Genomic DNA, 20,450 nt, shown 5'->3' with positions numbered 1-20,450 from the left:
CGGGCCGACCAACCTTCTCCACCTGATGTCAATTCTGACATTGGAGAGGAAGTTCCGGGCCAGCCAATCGCTGCCTGGCTGGGCCAGAACTTCCTCTCCGACGTTACAATTGACGTCAGGTGGGGAAGCTTGGTCGGCCCGGCGCTTCAGCATCCTCTTTACGGTGTCGGGAAGCAGGGAGAGCTCAGAAATTGGCAGCGGCCTGTTCCCCGATGGCAGTGGCTTGGGGGAAGGGGCAGGGAGACAGAAAGAAAGGGAGCATGGAGAGAGAAGGAAAGACGGACAAAGAAAGAAGGGGGCAGGGAGAAAGAAAGAAAGGGGAGGGGGAAGGAGAGAGGAAGAAAAAGTTGGGGGAGGGAATGAGGTCTGGAAAAGAGGAAGCATACAGAAGGCTGAAAGAAAAAATATTGGATGCACAGTTAGAAGAATAAAGTGCAACCAGAGACTTACGAAATCACCAGACAACAAAGGTAGGAGAAATGATTTTATCTTCAATTTAGTGATCAAAATGTGTCCGTTTTGAGAATTTATATCTGCTGTCTATATTTTGCACTATGGCCCCCTTTTACTAAACTGCAATAGCGGTTTTTAGCGCAAGGAACCTATGAGCATTGAGAGCAGCGCAGGTCATTCAGCTCAGCTCCCTGCGCTAAAAACCGCTATTGCGATTTAGTAAAAAGGGAGGGGGTATTTTTGTATAGTTGTTACTGAGGTGACATTGCATAAAGTCATCTGCCTTGACCTCTTTGAAAACCCACGGAATATAAATGATAATTAACAGTTTCTCTGCGTACAGTGTGCTTTGTGTTTTTAAAAATTTTATTGTTGGTAGATCATTTTGACTTGGTCATTTTAAAAGTAGCTCGCAAGCCTAAAAAGTGTGGGCTCCCCTGCCCTAAGAGATCCCATATGCCTGTCCCACACTATCTTGAATTCAGATACAGTATTCATCTCCATCAGGAGACTATTCCACCTATCTACCACTCTTTCTGTAAAGAAGTACAGTATTTTCTTACATTACTCCTTAGCCTATCACCTCTTAACTTTATCCTATGCCCTTTCTTTCTGGAGTTTTCTTTTATTTGGTAAAATTCATCACCTCCTTTACATTAATGCCACGGAGATATTTAAATGTCTTATTATATCCCCTCTCTCTCATATTTCCTTCAGAGTATACATATTAAGGTCTCTGTCTGTCCCCATATGATTCATGACAAAGACCACTAACCAGTTGTATAGCAGCCCTCTGGACTGACTCCATCCTATTTATATCTTTTTGAAGGCGCGGTCTCCAAATTGCACACAATATTCCAAACGGGGCCTCACCAGATACTTATACAATGGCATTATCACCTCCATTTTCCTACTGGCCATTCCTTTCCTTATGTACCCAAGTGTCTTCCTGGCCTCGACCATCGTCTTTTCTACTTGTTTTGCCACCCTGAGAAAAGACACAATTGCCCCCAAGTCCTGCTCTTCTTCCGTGCACAGAAGTACGTACTTCGCCTCCTATACTAATTGGTTAATTGCTGCTGAGTATTGGGTACTGGTTAAATCCTTATGAATATTGACCCAGAAGCTTCTAAAGATCACAGAATTGGACATGGAGTAGGTATTGTGGAAAAAGAAAATTTGATCATGTGTCATCTCTGTTGAGGAAATTACATTGGATCCGTTTCAATTGAGAGTTCAATTTAAATGTGTTTGTATAGTCTTTAAAATTTTACATGGACTATTTGTTCCTTTGATGTCTATCTCTAAACACCATGAGATCTTCGGGCACGAGAACTGGCTTCCGGTTCAATTGAGAGTTAAATTGAAATGTGTTTCAAATTTTACATGGTTAGTTAAATAAGAGGAAAAAGGGTCTCAGAAACCTGCTTAGAGACTGATGGAAATCATGAAGATTTAACTCTGAAACTTATCAGTTCCAGATTTCAATCGTGGACCTTAAAAAAAACTCTCATAAACATTAGAAACAACAACCTTATATGTGAATGTGCAACTTAATAAATAAACTAATTAAGTGTGGGTTTCTACTAAATCATTTGGTTTTTATCTTTTTTTATGCTTTATCTCGATCACTATTTTTAAAAGTTTATTTTCTTATATTTTTATCAATACATCTCATTTCCTCACTATTGAAATCCATAAATATCAAATTCTCAAAACAGCCATTAATTGGAGACTGTAAAGCTAAATAGTGCCTGTGAACTTACCTTGAATATCAGTGCATTTACCATTTAAAGCAGTGTTTTATAATGACTTAAAATTAGGGTAAAAATGGATTTAACAAGATTTTACCTTTGCAGAAGTCCAAGAATTTAGGCTTGAATCAATTTAAACTGATATTGAAGGACTCTACTCATATATCCTATATAATAAAACGCTAGGCCGCGCATGCGCACTCCTATCGGCGTGCTTCCATGATCAGTAGGTCTGTGGCTGCAGGAGTGCGCATGCGCGAATCCCCAGCACCTACCTACACTCGCCGGAAGGACTGAACCCCAGTGCTGGACATCCTGCTCTCCTGTCGGCTCCTCTCACGAGCCGCACCAGCGTCGGAGAAGACTTCCGACGCTAGCGGGGATTGAGAGGAGCTGTGGCGACACCTCAAGGGGTGGGAAGGGAAGCGCTGAAAAAAGACTCCAGCCGCTACTTTCTTCGCGGTCCTGACTCCAAACGCCAATTCAAGCAGCGTGTGCAGGACTCTACACATGCTGCTTCGGGGCCTTCTACTGCCCTGATTTGCTCTGCCGCGTCTCTGATGATGTCATCAGGGACATGCCAGAGTAAATCAGGGCAATAGAAAGCCCCGAAGCAGCGTGTGTAGAGTGCTGCACACACTGCTGGAGTCGCAGGTTTGCCGGAAAAGGGAGGAGGAGACCCCATACCCTAAATCAGATTTCCCTTTGCCCCATTTCCCACCAGCTCAGCTTGATCCCAAGTAGCAGTACCAAAAGGCTACTGCTAGGGGTCAAGAAATGCTACTTTGAAGGTGGCAGTCTATGAAGTAGGAACAACTATGGATTACTCTTTAACTCCCCTGGTAACAGCGATTCATTTAGATGGGTTTTAACAAAAAAGTTTGGACAAGTTCCTGGAGGAAATGTTCAGTCTGCTATTGAGACAGACATGGGGGAAGCCAGTGCTTGCCCTGGGATCGGTTGCATGGGATGTTGCTACTATTGGTTTCTGCCAGGCACTTGTGACCTGGATTGGCCACTGTGGACCATTGGTCTGACTTCATATGGCTAATCTCATGTTCTAAAGTTTTTCTGTCTGCTTTCCAGAGGCTTCTATTCACAGTGACCCTGTGTTTAGTAGAGAAGATCAATACTTTCTGAGCTCAAGTGAGACATATGAGAAGGGTATCCAGAGAAGCATACACCTGAAGAAGAAGATAGAGCAGCTGGGATGGATGAAGGATGGCCCAGAGATGAAGTGGCTTAACAGGTAATTCTTTACTTGTTGGACAATAGCAGTTTGTAGGGTTTCTGGTCAGAGTGCACAAGTAATGAAGCTAATATTTATTAGAATCCCCTTCCCCAAGCAGGGCAGGAAGGCAGACATGCCATATTTTATTAGGCTGTGGAGTCCAATGTTCTTGACGTGATGTTTATTAAGATAAAATAAAGGCAAATATATCCACTGTAAAGAGCAGCTGATCCAAGAGTTAGTCCATGTTTCAGCTAACGCAGGCCTTCCTCAGGGGCCCTAGAAATCGTATCCACACAAAAGCGCGCGTGAACAAACCCACCCAGACAATCTCGTTCAGGATGTCAGCATGCTGGATTTCAACACTATTTTAAAGCGTTCTGAGGGGGGTGTTTGGGGGGGAACCCCCCACTTTACTTAGAAATGTTGCCGCTCCCGTTGGGGGGGTGGGGTGAACCCACCATTAAAAGGCTGTTTCCTCTGTAATGGGGGGTTCCCCCCACCCACCCCCCAACGGGAGCGGCAACATTTCTAAGTAAAGTAGGGGGGTTTTACCCCCACGCACACCCTCTCGGTGCGCTTTAAAATAGTGTGGAAATCCAGCGCGCTGACGTCCTGCGCGCGATTATCTGGGCAGGTTTGTTCGCGTGCGGTTTCGGCTATGTACCCCTGGAAATATGTCTAAGAAATTAATTAATAGAAATGGTAAAATGGTGCTACCATAGTGAATTGTGTGATGCAGTGAAATTGGTGTGTCATAAATAGTGACTCCATAGTGAGGTGTGGAAATGGTGAAAATGACCACGATGGCCATGGATGAAAAGAGTGTAACTATCGAATTGAATAGGTTGTGAAAGTAGGACTGGATAGAGTGCAACCAAGGTTTTGCAGATGAATATTGATAGTGATGATTGTGATCCGCCAACTAATTTAAGGAAGTGCATACGTTAGACGGAAATTACATACCAGGGCCGAAACACGGACTGTGTCAGGTCAGCTGCTCTTTATTTTATCTTAATAAGCATCGCGTCAAGAACATTGAACTCCACAGGTTCTGACTCTCTTTTTGAGAATCCCTTTTATTACTGTGGAACTTTTGGGCTTATGTTGTTTATCTTTTATAAGGCTAAAATATTTTAAGATTGAAGTTTCACACAGATTAACAAATGTGGTGGCAGATAAGTCAATCCAGCTTTATATTTGATTCCTCCTTGTTTACTCTTTAATGTATTATAATTAAGAATCCTCTGTTTACCCATCAGCCTGGTTCATAGACAACGGCGCGAAAGACAAAAGCGTGCGCCGCTCTAAATTACAGTTTTTAGGGGCTCCGACGGGGGGTTTTGTTGGGGAACCCCCCCAGTTTACTTAATAGACATCGCGCCGGCGTTATGGGGGGTTTGGGGGGTTGTAACCCTCCACATTTTACTGTAAACTGAACTTTTTCCCTAAAAACAGGGAAAAAGTGAAGTTTTCAGTAAAATGTGGGGGGTTACAACCCCCCACAACGCCCCCACAACGCGGCGCGATGTCTCCCCCCGTCGGAGCACTAAAAACAGTAAATTAGAGCAGCGCGGCAGCGCGCGCTGCGCTCAATTGTCTGGGCGCGCCTTTGTCCCTGCGCGCTTTTGACCTGACACCCATCAGCCTTCTTGAATTCTGTATTTTTTGTTTGTTTAAATCTCCATTAAGAGGCCCTTTCATTGAACCACTGCCTTTTTATGTGAGGCAACTCATTTACCTAAGGCAAAACTATTCAGTGGCCCCCTTGACGAATTATATACGCCACTACCGTGGCATTCGATGAGAACACTCCCACCACCGTTCCTTCCAGAGAGACCGGAAGCAAGTAATGCCAGGCGAATCGCCTGAAGCTCCAAACAATTGATCGACCGAGACCACTGACGAGACCACTGCCCCTGAATTAAGCAGTCCCCGCAGTGATCACCCCAACCCAACAGGCTGGGATCCATCATAAGAGTTAATCACTTTAAGATCCGAAGAAACTTTTGGGAGTTTTGGAGGGATCGCCGTAAATTATAAGGGGGTTATGGTGAGACTTATATCTGGCAGTCTTTATGCCCTCTAAGGTGCTCCACTGCTCTGTTAGGGTGTCCGTGTAGTCAGTTCATTACAATGCTGGTCCCTTCTACATCTAAATGGTGTTTATGTGGACGTTTCTAACTTGGAAGATTTTGTGGTCAAAAATGGCAAATAAAATTAGTTGTCCTGATGGCCTAGACAATTTGGCCATTATTTGGCTGTTCCGTTTGAAAATGGCCGTTTTCTCCACTTCCAACTTTGGATGTTTTGTGAGAAATGTCCAAAGTCGGACTTAAGACATCCTATCAGAAATGGCCTTCCACGTGTCTTGCAGAGTCCTGAGTTAACTTCTTGAGTCTGATAAGCAGTTTTATTGTGAAGAGCGGGTATTGTGGGAATTCTCTGAATCCCCGTACTGGAAAAGTGAAACTGGAGTATACATTGTTATGTTCATAGTAGGGGAGATATGATTCTGTGTTTTTCTGTTTCAGAGAATGAATGCTGTGCTAAAACTGCTCCATCACATCCAGGTCCATTTTAATTTTAGGGTGCTGGCAGGAGATATAGGGTTCAATGTTCACACTGTGTTTCTGAACTGTATCAATGAACTGGGCACCGATGAACAGATTGCCAAGTGGGTACCATTAGCTCAGAATTATAATATCATTGGAACGTATGCTCAGACGGAACTGGGACATGGTAAGTTCATGAGTAAATTACACAACTTTTGTAAATAAATCACACACCATTTTTTTTTTTTTTTTCAGCAAGAATAAAACTGGAGATGTGTCTTCTCAGTGGGCTCTTGTCTTAGATTGACCCTATGGAATAAATAGTGTTCCCTGGTGCAGATGTGTACCTCCTTGTGAAAAAAATCCCAGCAGAATCTGAAGCTCAATTTCCTCCAGGAGCTGAGAATAGGATGGCACTTTCTAATGATCTAGTTTCCTGAACAAAATCACCCTGACTTGTATTGTGCTTTTATCTTATAAGAAGTCAAAAATGGGATGCAGGAGTCTACCTTTATATTAGGTATAGATGTGGAAAAGGCTTTCTAAAGGGTTTTTACTAGCTCTAACTGCTTCAGCTTTTAGAGGGTAAATTTGAGCAGTGGGTTGTGTATAACATACAAATCCATCATCATATATAAACATCAATGAGACCTATCTTGATGGCTTTCTCCTGAAGAGAGGAACCCACAGGAAAGTGCACTCTGGGGATGGAACCCTGTTTTGACTGAGTAGAATAGTGCAGGGAGAGCATTGTGGTGTTCTTGAGCATAAGATACTTCTGTTTGCTGATGGTATCTTATTCACTAGTCCCAAAGGGGGATTAAGGAGGAGTTGAGCCTTAATCCATCTAGAGGTCAGCTGGTCATTCAGACCATCGGGTTTTGTTTTTTTTTTTAAACTTAAGACATGATTGAAAAATGTACTTCTTTTTACACTTGAACTGTGTCTTCCTGTACCATTATCACTGAAAGACATCCTAATTTGGGGGCTGCTCTGGTCTTGCCCCCAAAATACCCACAACATGCCTCTTTGCTATTTAGATTAATTTGGTGAAAAACATCAATTTTCTGCCTGTTCAAAAATCACAATTTATTTATTTGGATTTATTGATGGCAAAGGCTAAATGGACCATCCAGGCTGCCCATCTGCAAAATCCACTATCTCCTCCTCTTCCTAAGAGATCCCACATGCAATGGCGTAGTAAAGGGGGAGGGGCGCTGGCATCCTTCCTCTTCTCCACACCTTCTGCCTTTTCCCACTCCCCTCACTATGCGCACGCCCCCCCTTCCCTTGTCCCGTACCTCTAATTGTTCACCGCCACGAGCAACAACTTCAATGTGCTTCTCGTGGCCGCGTCAGCTCTTCCTGTGATGTCACATCCGGGTGCCGTGCATAGAAAGTGATATCGGAGGGAGAGCCGCCAGGGTCGCAAGGAGCACGCTGAAGTTGTTACTCGCGGCGGTGAACAACTACAGGTACGGGGGATGGGAAGGGGGGTGCACACACGGCAGGGGGTATCGGGGAAGGAAGTGTGGGAGGGGCACGCCTCACCCTCGCTACGCCTCTGCTCATGCACCTGTCCCGTGCTTTCTTGAATTCATACACTGTCTTTGTTTCCACCTTCTCTGCCGGGAGACTATTCCACGCATTTACCCTCCTTTCTGTAAAAAAGTATTTCCTTAGATTACTTCTGAGCCTGTCATCGCTTAACTTAATCCTATGACCGCTCATTCCAGAGCTTCCTTTCAAATGAAATATCTCTTGCGCATTTATGCCATGAACTTCTCCGGAGATAAGCAGGGGAGACGCAATCACACTTGTTGGTGACATCCTCAGACTGAGTCTGTGTGTCGGGGCTCTCCCCTAGCAATAGCAACTTTTAAGCTTACTGAGCACGTGCAGGGACTCCTGCCCAAAGGGGGTAACTTAACTTGAACATTCTCTCCTAGGTCAGTCTCCCCTCGATGCCTAGAGGTAGTGACTCCACACAACACAAACAGAACCCCTTCCACTCAACACTTATTTTTTTCAACTAGACTTGTTTCACCTTCTCTTGCTAAATCCTCTATCTTGGTGCTTGGCTATTTTCTCCACCTGTCCATCTCTAGTTGTGAAACCTCAATCCCCCCTTCCTCTTTACTCCATTCATAAATCTGTCCTCATCATGTCGCCTTCACTCTATTTATGCATAATGCAACTCAGAAATACTGGATTAAATTAGATTAATTTTATACTACTTCAGTCAATCCCTCAGCGCTCTAAATGTTTTCCGTTCATCATCAGACAGACAGCCATAGTTTCTTCATCCTCTAGTCTCCAGTTTCATGGTAAACTTTACCATTCCAAGCCACCTCAAAGACCTCATCCAGTGAGTTTGGACCCTAACGTGATACTTCATGATTGTGCTTTTATTGTTTTAATTGACTTTGTATTATGTTGTATGTTTTTGCTGGAGGACAGCAGCTAAAAATATAGAGAGCGTTGTAAAAGACTAATTCATTTTTTTGTATAAGGGACTTATCTTCGAGGATTGGAAACCACAGCAACGTTTGACATGAGCACTCAAGAATTTCTCATAAATACGCCTAAAATCTCTGCAATGAAATGGTGGCCTGGAGACTGTAAGTCAAAGCTAAAAGGAAACCAACAAGTACTGCAGTATAAATGCAACATAAAAAACCACAAAGAAACTGCAGAAAATGTACAAGGTGCAGGAATTTATTCCATTAAAAGTCATAAAAAACATATATAATAGCATCAATAAAAGTAATAATAATGATTATATATTTTAACCTTTTTTAGCTTTGTAAACGGGCCAGGTGCACGTCGATGGTCGGTATATTAAAATTTAATTAAAATTGAAACTCTTGTTGTAGGGCGTACTGGACCCAACATGGTCCGTGTTTTGAAAAACACTTCTTCCTCAGGGGTCCAGGGTTTCAGTACAACTAATATTCAAGAACCAATAGGGTGGAAATAATTGTACAAACAAGCAAAAGGTGAGAAGCTCTCCTGATTGTAAAACTGCACTGAGTAACACTGAGGAAGAAGTGTTTTTCGAAACACGGATCGTCTTGGGTCCAGTACGCCCTACAACAAGAACCACCTTTTGGATATTATCATTATTATTATTTTTATTGATGCTATTATATATGTTTTTTATGACTTTTGATTGAATAAATTCCTGCACCTTGTACATTTTCTGCAGTTTCTTTTTGGTTTTCTGGAGACTGTAAGTACCAAATGGAGTGTGACTTCTCTGTTTCCAAATAGCTAACCCATACTGTTTCCCTTTGAAAATGAGCAGGTGCACAGTGTGAACGTCTGTGTTCTTTGCATGTGCCATTTCTGTAGACCAAAGGGGGACAAAATAGCATACATGTTTTGGGAAATGCCATTTAAGTTCATCTTCACCCTGATCTAAACTTACCCACAGGAAACTACTTTTAATGCAGCTAATAGAACAAACGCTATAGAAATTGGACAATTTTCAGTCAGGCCTTTTCACCTGGATATACACTTTTGAAAATTGCTGTTGTAATAGCATAGAAAGTTCTGTACAGTAGCATTTCTACCACCATTCCAGTACGAAAAACATGGTATTCCTCAGTGGAGCCTATTCAGTCTGTGATAAAGGGGAGAGGGGCAGAGAATAGAATAGTACCAGAAGTTGAAAGATGTTTGCAAATTTTGCCACTATAAAGTGTTTGCATCCTCAGCTGAATGAGGGTACAGCATGAGCAAATTAATGAATGAGCCAATTAACACCACTAATCGGGTGTTAGCAATCAGTTTTTGAAGATTGGCATTCATTAAAATTTGCACACACATCTGGCTGCACGCTTTTGTGTAAGGCTTGGCATCTAATTCTTCTGACTTAAAAGCGGTTAACGCCATGGGCATGTTATGTATGGAATTACAGCACCCAACCTCAATGCATCTAACTTGGGCAATAGACATGTCTGGCACCCTTTATACAATCGACTTTTGTTGGCGCCAAGTTTTGAGCATCATTTATTGAATCCAACCCTTTCTGTTCATCTGTCAGGAGATGGAAGATGGGCATGTCGTCAAATGAGTGCAACTTATGGAATACTATCAGTTCCATGCATTGCATGACATACTTAGGCATGCCCAATTACACCAGCTATCGACCTGTTGTAAGTAGGTCCACCTATTTTGGCACACCAATGCAGCTTTGGGCCAATATTCTATAACAGTGGTCTGAAACTCGTGGCCCCGGGGGGGGGGGGGGGGTCACATGCGGCCTGCCAGGTACTATTTTGAGGCCCTCGGTATGTTTATCATAATCACAGTAAAATAAAACAGTTTCTTGATCATATATCTCTTTAGCTATAAATTACAATATTATTATTAAGACTTGGCCAAAAGGAAAGATTTATAAACTAAAAAGAGTTGCACCCTTAAGCCATTGTAGAATTGACAATAAGCATACTGCTTTGTTGCTCCTAAAGTAAGGTGCCAGTCTAGAATTGCTGCTACAGCAGTCTATAGGTATATTCAGCACCAGTGACTATATATTTAGCACTGCTATATATACTGTATGACTGTATGTACTGTAGGTATGTGTATATACTGTATGTATGTGTCTCAATTATCTGGCACCCATGAGGATTGGTAGATGCCAGATAACTAATTTCTGGTTGCTTGAAAGTTACTCTAAAAACAGTTCTGTCTCCCTTCCCACCTCAGTCTCTTCCTCTCCCTGTCATTCCCCCACCCTCACTTGTAGGTCCAGCATCTGTTCCTCCCCACCCTCCTTTCTGGTCTGGATCACTTTCTCTCCCCCACCACCCCACTTATGGGTTCAGCATCCATCCATCCATCTCCCCTCCCCTTCACCCTGCTGGATCCCCCCCACACACACACTTATGGTCTACCTCCCATCCTACCTTGAGTTTGCCCTCCCTCTCTCCATGTGCGTCTGGCCTCCTGGAATCCCCTCACTTACCTGCAGCGGTCCTGACCCACCAACCCCCATCCATCCCTCCCTTACTTACCCGAAGTGGTAGTTGGTCAGTAGAGGCAGTGCTGTAAATAGGCTGCTCACAGCCAGCCCCAGCAGGGCCTTTTCTGGGCTGCATCACTTCCGACACGGTAGAGGAAAGGCCCTGTCAGGGTGATTGTTGGGTTAGAAACGCATGACTTTTGGGGGTTGTCAGGTCAGGAGCATAAAAACGATTTGTGAGGTTGTCAATCGGGAACACAGGAGATAATTATTTTTCCTCCCCAGTTGGTTGAGAGTGCCGGTTAGTTGAATACTGATTAACTGGGATTCAACCCAACTGGCTGGCGTATTTCTATGTTTCTTACTGACCACTGTGTCTAAATTTCAACCCAAATTAATTTATTTGTTCAAATTAAGCAAAAAAGTGGATGCTTTTAGTTGTCTTAGTTGGTCTTTTTCAAATGTCTGCGTTACATACGTTTTCCTTTCAGTAGGGAGATCGGCAACCCATGCCCTGGTTCTGGCACAGCTGTACATAAAAGGGAAAAACTATGGCATGCATCCTTTCTTAGTACAGATTCGCAGCCTTCACGATCACTCACCTTTACCAGGTAAAGATTCACAGGTTCAGCAACTGCCAGCTTCATACCTTAAACTCAAGAGTGCCTTCTATCTACTGTACATTTATTTAGAAGTCCAAACAGCAAGTATCAATACTCATCCTTTATCATTTAAATATTTGTTATTTTTTACATTTTTTAAGCTGCTCCCTGGAGTTCCTTTGAAATGGATGTAGCCATGTTCTGACCATTGTCGCCAATCACCTCATTATCGCCAGATAATTAGTTTCCATTGTCCTTGAAAGCTCACACAAACATGCAGAATGGACTGATCAGATTACATTCCATTTAAGCTCAGTTGTGATGCTGTTCAGTGCAGGGCTGCACCTCAGGTTCAGAAGATCCACAGAGGACCTCATTCAAGAATTTATATAGAATAACAGTACTGAACACTCTTAACTCGTGCTACAAAATTCTTTTGCTTGCTGCATGTACTTTTGAAGTGTTCAGTGGAGTACTGATAGGATAGCTTTCATGCAAGGTTTCCTGAAAAATCAAAAAATTAGTCCATTCATCTTTTAGCTAGGTTTCTTATTCCAATTAGATGAAATGCTTTGTTTATTTCTGCAAACAAGTGGAGAAAGCGTGCAAAGCATTCTTTCCATCCTCTCTGCCTGTCTGTGTTGCCTATGAATGTATATCTGAAGGATAGATTTTTCAGTGTCTATGTATAATTTCTTCACAACATTCCACTAGATGGAAAGAATTAAACCAATAAGAACATAAGAATTGCTGCTGCTGGGCCAGACCCAGTGGTCCATTGTGTCCAGCACTCTGCTCCCACGGCGGTCCTTAGGTCAAAGACTAGTGCCCTAATTGAGTCTAGCCTTACCTGCATATGTTCTGGTTCAGCAGGAACTTGTTTAACTTTGTCTTGAATCCCTGGAGGGTGTTTTCTTCTATAACAGCCTCCGGAGGAGCATTCCAGATTTCTACCACTCTGGGTGAAGAACTTCCTTACGTTTGTACAGACTCTATCCCTTTTTAACTTTAGAGAGTGCCCTCTCGTTCTCTCTACCTTGGAGAGAGTGAACAAACCTGTCTTTATCTACTAAGTCTATTCCCTTCATTATCTTCAGTGTTTCATTATCTTCCTCTTTTCAAGGGAGAAGAGGCCCAGTTTCTCTAATCTCTCACTGTACGGCAACTCCTCCAGCCCCTTAACCATTTTAGTAGCTCTTCTCTGGGCCCTTTCGAGCAGTACTATATCCTTCTTCATGTACGGCAACCAGTGCTGGATGCAGTATTCCAGGTGGAGGGCGTACCATGGCCCGGTACAGTGGCATGATAACCTTCTCCGATCTGTTCGTGATCCCCTTCTTAATCATTCCTAGCATTCTGTTCACCTTTTTTGCCTCTTAACCCAGTCCTTAAGACATGCTCAGCTAGTCGGGTTCTCAAGAAAACCACAATGAATATGCATGAGATAAGTTTTCATTGCAAATCTATCTCGTACACATAAGAACATAAGAATTGCCGCTGCTGGGTCAGACCAGTGGTCCATCCTACCCAGCAGTCCGCTCACGCGACGGCCCTCAGGTCAAAGACCAGTGCTCTAAATGAGTCCAGCTTTACCTGCGTACATTTCAGTTTAGCAGGAACTTGTTCAACTTTGTCTTGAAACCCTGGAGGGTGTTTCCCCTATAACAGATTCTGAAAGAGCGTTCCAGTTTTCCACCACTCTCTGGGTGAAGAAGAATTTCCTTATATTTGTATGGAATCTATCCCCTTTCAACTTATCCTGAAAACCTGATTGGTAGGTGGGTGCCCCAAGAACTTGGTTGAGAAGCTCTAATTGGGCTATTAGTTGTGACTATCAACAAGTTCTATTGCTTTTGCAAAAGCTTCTCTCATAGAAATACAATAGGACATTTTTGGAGACACTTTATTTCTGTAGAATCCCTGGTCCAGTCTGGCATGTTTTCAAACTCAATGTGTCTTTTGCCAAAGTTTTGACCCTGTCACATTCAGTTTTCAGATAGTTATTTTGCCATTAGACTGACAGATTTTCTAGCCCTTCTGTATAATTTATGTCCAACCTTCAGCTATGTTGGCAAGATTAAAAATAAGTGGGAAGGAACTAAGATGGCAGCGGTATAGCCGGCTACTTCACAACGCGTCTCTACGTCTTACAATTTTACCTTTGGGCAGCGTTCTGCTCATTTATCCAGATGCCTCACTCTAAGAGGAAGGGTGCAATTCGCTTGGACCCCTTACCAACGAGGACTTCCACCCCAAATCAAACATCGTTCTTGGAGTATGCTGCAGCCGCCTGTGGTCCGATGCGTTTTGGAGGTCCTGAGCTTTCATCGGCGGGTGGAGCTGCTGGCGATTTCGGGCTGGAGATATCTCTCTCCTCTCCAGCGACTATCCCACCACCGTGTCCTGTTCCTCCCGCGGCTCTTTCAGGTGACCCTTGCACGGAAGGAACGTCAAGGGAGACCCTGTTTGAAGGGGCAGTAGCCAAGAGGGAACAAGAGCAGAGAGTCCAGGGAGCTGATTCGGCTGAACCTGGAATTAGAAGACCTGCCACGGTGACCCTTGAGAGCATATGGGACGCTGTCAAGAGACTAAACTCAATGGTTACAGGATCTTTCAGGAATTGAAAACTCTCGTAAGTACTGTGTACAATCGGAAAAGTCATTAAAAGATACTAAAGAAGAGTTTTTTACAGAAACTAAGATACTTAAAAGAAAAAACAGACAAATTACAGCATCTAACAGAGGGGATTCTGAAAGAAAGAATTCTTTTAAATAGAAAAATGGAACAATTAGAGAGCTACAATAGAAGGTTAAATCTACATTTATTGAATTTTCCAAAATCCCTTGGAGTATTTTCCCATGAAATGTTCAAGAAATATTTAACAGAGGTGTTAAAATTTCCCCTGAACTTATACCACCAATTAATCGTATATATTATTTACCTCAAAAAAAAAAAAAAAGTACCAATTGCCTCTATAGAAGGTGAAGGTTTGGAAGCTGTAGAGCCACTAAACCTTACATAGATTTTGGAATCCTCGGTGGTCGTGGAAACAGAGAGAGTCACTTTGTTGGTTTCCTTTGTTTTTGAACAAGACTTGAATTCAGTAATGAGACTGTTTTTTTCGCAATTCCCAGACGTTATTTTATGGAAAGAAAGGAGAAATTAGGTTCTTACCTGCTAATTTACTTTCTTTTAGCTTCTCCAGACCAGTAGAGGTTAACTTTACGATTGGGTATATATCTAATCATGACCAGCAGGTGGAGACTGAAAACAAAACTTTGGGACAGTATATCCTAGCCCCTCCTCTCTATTTCCCTCAGTCTGCCGAATAGCCAAGCAGAACCAAGAACTGGAAAACAACAGAGAGAAAAAACAATACTCCGAAAGGAGTAACAAATAACATACCCAAAAATGCTGTTGGAAAATGCAGAGGAGAAATTCCCGAAGGAAGAAGGTCCCCACAGCTCGCCAGCTAAGCCAGCCGAGCCACAGCCGCTGTTCTTCAATTCTCCCCGGCCCTAGAAAAATACTAGAACCCGCAGCAAAAACCAAAAACTGCCCGCGCAACAGCCCCAACAACAACAACAACAGACAGGGTGGGGACCTCTACTGGTCTGGAGAAGCTAAAAGAAAGTAAATTAGCAGGTAAGAACCTAATTTCTCCTTCTTTAGCACTCTCCAGACCAGTAGAGGTTAACTTTACGATTGGGACGTACCAAAGCAGTCCCTCTCACGGGCGGGACCCCCGAAGGGCCGATACCAGAACACGCTCACCGAACACCGCGTCCCGACGCGCCTGAACATCTACCCGATAATGCCGAACAAATGAATGCAAGGAGGACCAAACCGCAGCCTTACAAATATCCACCGGAGGCACGAGCGACGACTCAGCCCAAGAAGCCGCCTGACCCCTAGTGGAATGAGCCTTGAGAAACTCCGGAACTGGCTTCTGACTCAGAAGATAAGCGGAAGCAATCATCTCCTTGATCCAGCGCGCAATAGTAGCCTTAGAAGCGCCAGCCCCCCGACGAGGACCCGCCAGAAGCACAAAAAGATGATCGGAGCTCCGAAAATCCCGGGTCCGCTGCACATAAGCATGGAGGACCCGACCGACATCCAACTTGCGCAGCTGTCGTTGCTCAGAAGAACCCTCCCGACTACCCAAGACCGGGAGGACCACCGATTGATTGACATGAAAAGGAGAAACTACCTTCGGCAGAAAGGAAGGAACAGGCCGCAAAACAACCCGCTCCTTCGAAAACTCCAGGAAGGGAGCCCTACAAGAGAAAGCCTGTAGCTCAGACACCCGTCTAGCGGAAGTAATGGCCACCAAAAAGACCGACTTCAGCGCAAGGTCCTTCAACGAACAGCCATCCAACGGCTCGAAAGGAGGGCGCACTAGAACAGAGAGAACCAGATTGAGATCCCAAGAGGGAATCGAGGGCCTTATGGGAGGCCTGATCAACTTGGCCGCCCTAAGAAAGCGAATCACATCAGGAATGGCTGACAAACGCTGACCTGTCACCAGCCCCCGAAAAGCCGACAGGGCCGCCAGATGAACCCGAAGAGAAGACCAGGCCAGGCCCCTATCCAGGCCATCCTGCAAAAACTCTAGAATGTTAGGCAGAGAAGCGCGAAAGGAGACCACTCCCCGCGCTCGGCACCATTCCTCAAAAAGACGCCAAACCCGTACATAAGCCCGAGAGGTAGAAAGCCTCCGGGACCCCAAAAGTGTAGAGATCACCTTGTCGGAATATCCCTTCTTACTCAGGCGGCCCCTTTCAAGAGCCAAGCCGTAAGACAAAAGGGAGACGGGTCGAACATGGGAATGGGACCCTGCGTCAGAAGATCGCACCCGAGAGGCAGAGGAAGAGGATCCGCCACCAGATGCCTCACCAGATCCGCATACCACGGACGACGAGGCCAATCCGGAGCCACCAAGACCACCAGCCCCGGATGGCGAACAATGCGAAGCAGTACTCTGCCCACTAATGGCCAAGGAGGGAACACATACAACAGCCCCTCCGTTGGCCACGGTTGGACCAGAGCATCCAGACCCTCGGCCAGACCGTCCCTGCGACGACTGAAGAAGCGGGGTACTTTGGCGTTGCCACTTGTAGCCATCAGATCCATCAGGGGCTGCCCCCAAGCACGCACTAGCAACTGAAACGCCTCGGCGCCGAGACACCACTCTCCCGGATCCAAGAAGTGACGACTGAGGAAGTCCGCCTGAACGTTTTCTACCCCGGCAATGTGAGAGGCCGAGAGGTCCAGAAGATGCGACTCCGCCCAAACCATGAGCCGAGCCGCCTCCTGCGCCACCAGAGTGCTCTTGGTGCCCCCCTGACGATTGACATAAGCCACCGCCGTGGCATTGTCCGACAGGACTCTGACCGACTTGCCCAACAAAAGGGAGTGGAAAGCCAACAGCGCCAGCCGGACCGCCCTGGTCTCCAACACGTTGATCGACCAGGAGGCCTCCTCCGTGGACCAGGTTCCCTGAGCTGAGTGACCCAGGCACTGGGCCCCCCAACCCAGGAGACTCGCATCCGTAAGGAGCACCGTCCACTGCGGAAGATCCAGACCCACCCCCTGAACTAGGTGAGGGGTCCGGAGCCACCAACGCAGACTGCAGCGCGCCAAGCCTCGCAGGGGAACCGGAACATCCATCCCGTGCCTCTGGGGAGACCACCTCCGGAGCAGAGCATACTGGAGAGGACGCATGTGGGCCCGCGCCCACCTCACCACGTCCAGGGACGCCGCCATCGACCCCAGGACCTGGAGGAAATCTCGCGCCCGAGGACACCGGGACGCCAAAAGCAGGCGAATCTGAGACTGCAATTTGCTCACCCGGGCCTCTGGGAGGAAGACCTTCCCCAAGGAGGTGTCGAACAGCACCCCGAGGTACTCCAGACGCTGAGCCGGAACCAACCGACTCTTGGAAAGGTTGACCACCCAGCCCAGCGACCGGAGAAACTCCACCACCCGAGCCGTAACCCGGGAGCTTTCCTGCAACGACTTGGCCCGAATTAACCAGTCGTCCAGGTAGGGGTGTACCAGGATGCCCTCCGACCGCAAGGCTGCCGCGACGACCACCATCACCTTGGTGAACGTCCGGGGAGCCGTGGCCAGCCCAAAGGGAAGCGCACAGAACTGATAGTGCCGACCCAAGATCGCAAAGCGCAGGAAACGCTGATGAGAGGCCCGAATGGGAACATGCAAGTAGGCCTCCGTCAGATCGAGAGAAGTGAGAAACTCCCCCGGCTGAACCGCCAGAATGACCGACCGCAGAGTTTCCATACGGAAAGAGGGAATCTTGAGAGCCCTGTTGACCCCTTTCAAATCGAGGATGGGCCGAAAGGTCCCCTCCTTCTTGGGCACCACAAAGTAAATGGAGTACCTGCCCGTGCCCCACTCCGGGGGGGGCACTGGAACTACTGCCCTGAGATCTAGCAAGCGCTGAAGGGTCTGGCGAAACGCCAGCGTCTTCCCGGGAGTCTGACATGGAGAAGCGAGGAAAAAATCCGGCAGAGAGCGGGCGAACTCCAGGGCATAACCGTCCCGCACCACCTCCAGGACCCACTGATCGGACGTGATCTCGGCCCATTTGGGAAAAAAGTCGCGCAGCCGGGCCCCCACCGGAACCAAGGGGGGCGCCGGCAAGGCGTCATTGTGCAGGACGGGAAGCGGGGGAACCGGCGGAGGGATTCCCTGCCCCCCGACGGGCCCCCCGAAAGGGCTGCATGCGCTGGAAGAACCGACCCCGGGAAAACCCCGGAGACTGGAAAGAAGCAGCCCCACGCCCAGGGCGATACTTGCGAAATTCCCGCAAACGCCCCCGGGCCGCACCACCCCGAGACGCCGGGCGGGCACGGTCCTCCGGCAAACGGGGAACTTTCGAGTCCGACAGAGTCTGAATCAACTTATCTAAGTCCTCTCCAAATAAAAACGACCCCCGAAAGGGAAATTTAGTAAGCTTAGCTTTGGACGCAGCATCCGCCGCCCAAGCGCGCAGCCACAACACACGCCTTGCGGCCACGCCAAAAGCCATGGACTTAGCCGAGATCCGCACCAAGTCATACAGAGCATCCGAGAGGAATGAGGCAGCCATCTCAATCTTCGCTACCTCCTGATCCACCAGAGACCAGTCGTCAGACTCTCGATCCAAGACCCGCTCCGCCCACCGAAACACGGCGCGAGCGACCAGTCCCCCACAAATAGCCGCCTGGACCCCAAAGGCAGAGACTTGAAAATTTTGCTTAAGGATGGTCTCCAATTTGCGCTCCTCAGAGTCCCGCAAGGCAGAACCGCCCTCAACAGGCACGGTATGCCGCTTGGAAATAGCCGAGACCACCGCATCCACGACTGGCGAAGCTAACGTAGCCCGATCCCCTTCAGGAATGGGATACAGGCGAGCCATGCTGCGCGCCAGCCGAAACGGCGTCTCCGGCGTTTTCCACTGCTCAAGAATAATATCCCGAATATCCTGATGCATAGGAAAAGAGCGGGAAACGGAACGGATCCCTCGTAACAGAGGGTCCCCCACACGCGGAGTCTCCGGCGGCGCGTCCTCAAAACGCAAAGCCGAAGAAACCTGTTGAATAAGGTCAGGCAGCTCATCTCTCTGAAAAAGGCGCACCACGGACACCTCGTCACTGGAGAACGGGAAACCCGACAACCCGCCGCCAGCTTCCGTCCCCTCCAGAGGGTCCTGGAATTCCTCAGAAGGGTCCAGGTCCTCCTCCAGACCGACACGTTCCTCCGACCACAAATCCTCGTCCCACGACACCCGCGGACGCTTGGACAAGAGAGGCGGCGGAGGGGACGTCACGTCAGACGAGAGAGGCAAAGCCGCAGGGAGCGCGGAGGAAACCCCACCCCCCGAGACCCCCTGGGCGCAACCGGGACCCCCAGCCGCCTGAAAATAGGCTTTGCATAATGAAAAGAAAAAATCAGGGGAAAAACCCCCCGAGGGTCCCAAGGGACTCCCTGCCACAGCAGGGGACCCAGCAGAAACCTGCCCCTGCTTAGCCAAAACAGGGGGAAGGTCACCTGAGGTGGAAGACAAAATGGAGGGGCCAGACAGAGAAGATGGCGTCTTTCCCGCCAAAACAGCTCCCTCCATAGCCTGCAGCGGCTGAGAGACCTGAAAAGTCTCAGCCGCTAAAACAGGCAAGCCGGCATCAGCTGTCAAAATATCAGCTGAGAGGGAATCCTCCAAAACCCGACCGTCGGCGGCTCGGGGAATCCCTCCGTGGGCGGACGGAGAAGACCGGGCTTCTCCACCGTTCCCTGCCGACTCGCGAGGCACCATCGGCGGGGAGCTCTGGGCGCCTGCAGCCGCTGCCGACGGAGCTCCTCCACCGCACCGGCCTGAACACCGCTTGCACAGGCCGGCCGCGAGTGCCTCGCGTCTGGAGCACAATGAGCACTTTTTCCCTTTAGAAGTGCTCATTGCTCCATACGCGACCTAGCTGTAAAAAAAAGTGCCGGTTAGTTGAAAAAATACAGTAAAATACAGTTTTCTTAAAGGGATACAACCCTCCAGACCAGCACTACCTCAGGATTTTTTTTTTTTTTTTTTTTTACAGAACAGACTCCACAGGCTCTCGAAGCAATATGCCTTGCTTGATTTAGGGGGCAAGGCTTACTGCTGAGGCTCCTCTAAAAAAATATGGGGAGGTGGAGGAAGTGGGGGGAGGGACCCCGCTCGTGACCCGCCGGGTTTGACACCCCCGAGGTTGGACGAACCCCCAAACAGAGTCCGTCCAAGCTCCGTCCGGCTAAAAACAGGGACAATAAACCCCTAAACAAATTCCAACAGCCCTACCAAGGGAGATGGGTACAGATCACTCAACACCTGCTGGAGACTGAAAGAAGACTGAG

General features: G+C 47.1%; 1 protein-coding gene across 4 annotated transcripts in view; it reads left to right on the top strand.

Annotated features, from left to right (window-relative positions):
* ACOX2 (acyl-CoA oxidase 2) overlaps positions 1-20,450 on the top strand; it is a 50,063-nt gene that overhangs the window by 6,147 nt on the left and 23,466 nt on the right. For 3 of the 4 annotated variants that reach the window (XM_033926416.1, XM_033926415.1, XM_033926417.1), the window contains exons 3-6: positions 3,294-3,456; positions 6,029-6,180; positions 8,507-8,614; positions 11,454-11,573. In XM_033926416.1, the coding sequence (XP_033782307.1) occupies positions 3,294-3,456; positions 6,029-6,180; positions 8,507-8,614; positions 11,454-11,573 (543 nt within the window). Of the gene's footprint in view, positions 1-3,293; positions 3,457-5,972; positions 6,181-8,506; positions 8,615-11,453; positions 11,574-20,450 lie in introns of those variants that run through there. The other variant, XM_033926418.1, reaches the window with a different exon arrangement.

Source organism: Geotrypetes seraphini, chromosome 17, assembly GCF_902459505.1.
Source record: "Geotrypetes seraphini chromosome 17, aGeoSer1.1, whole genome shotgun sequence".
NCBI lineage: Eukaryota > Metazoa > Chordata > Amphibia > Gymnophiona > Dermophiidae > Geotrypetes > Geotrypetes seraphini.
Note: the sequence above shows the minus strand (reverse complement) of the source record. Positions and strands in the feature narration are given on the sequence as shown.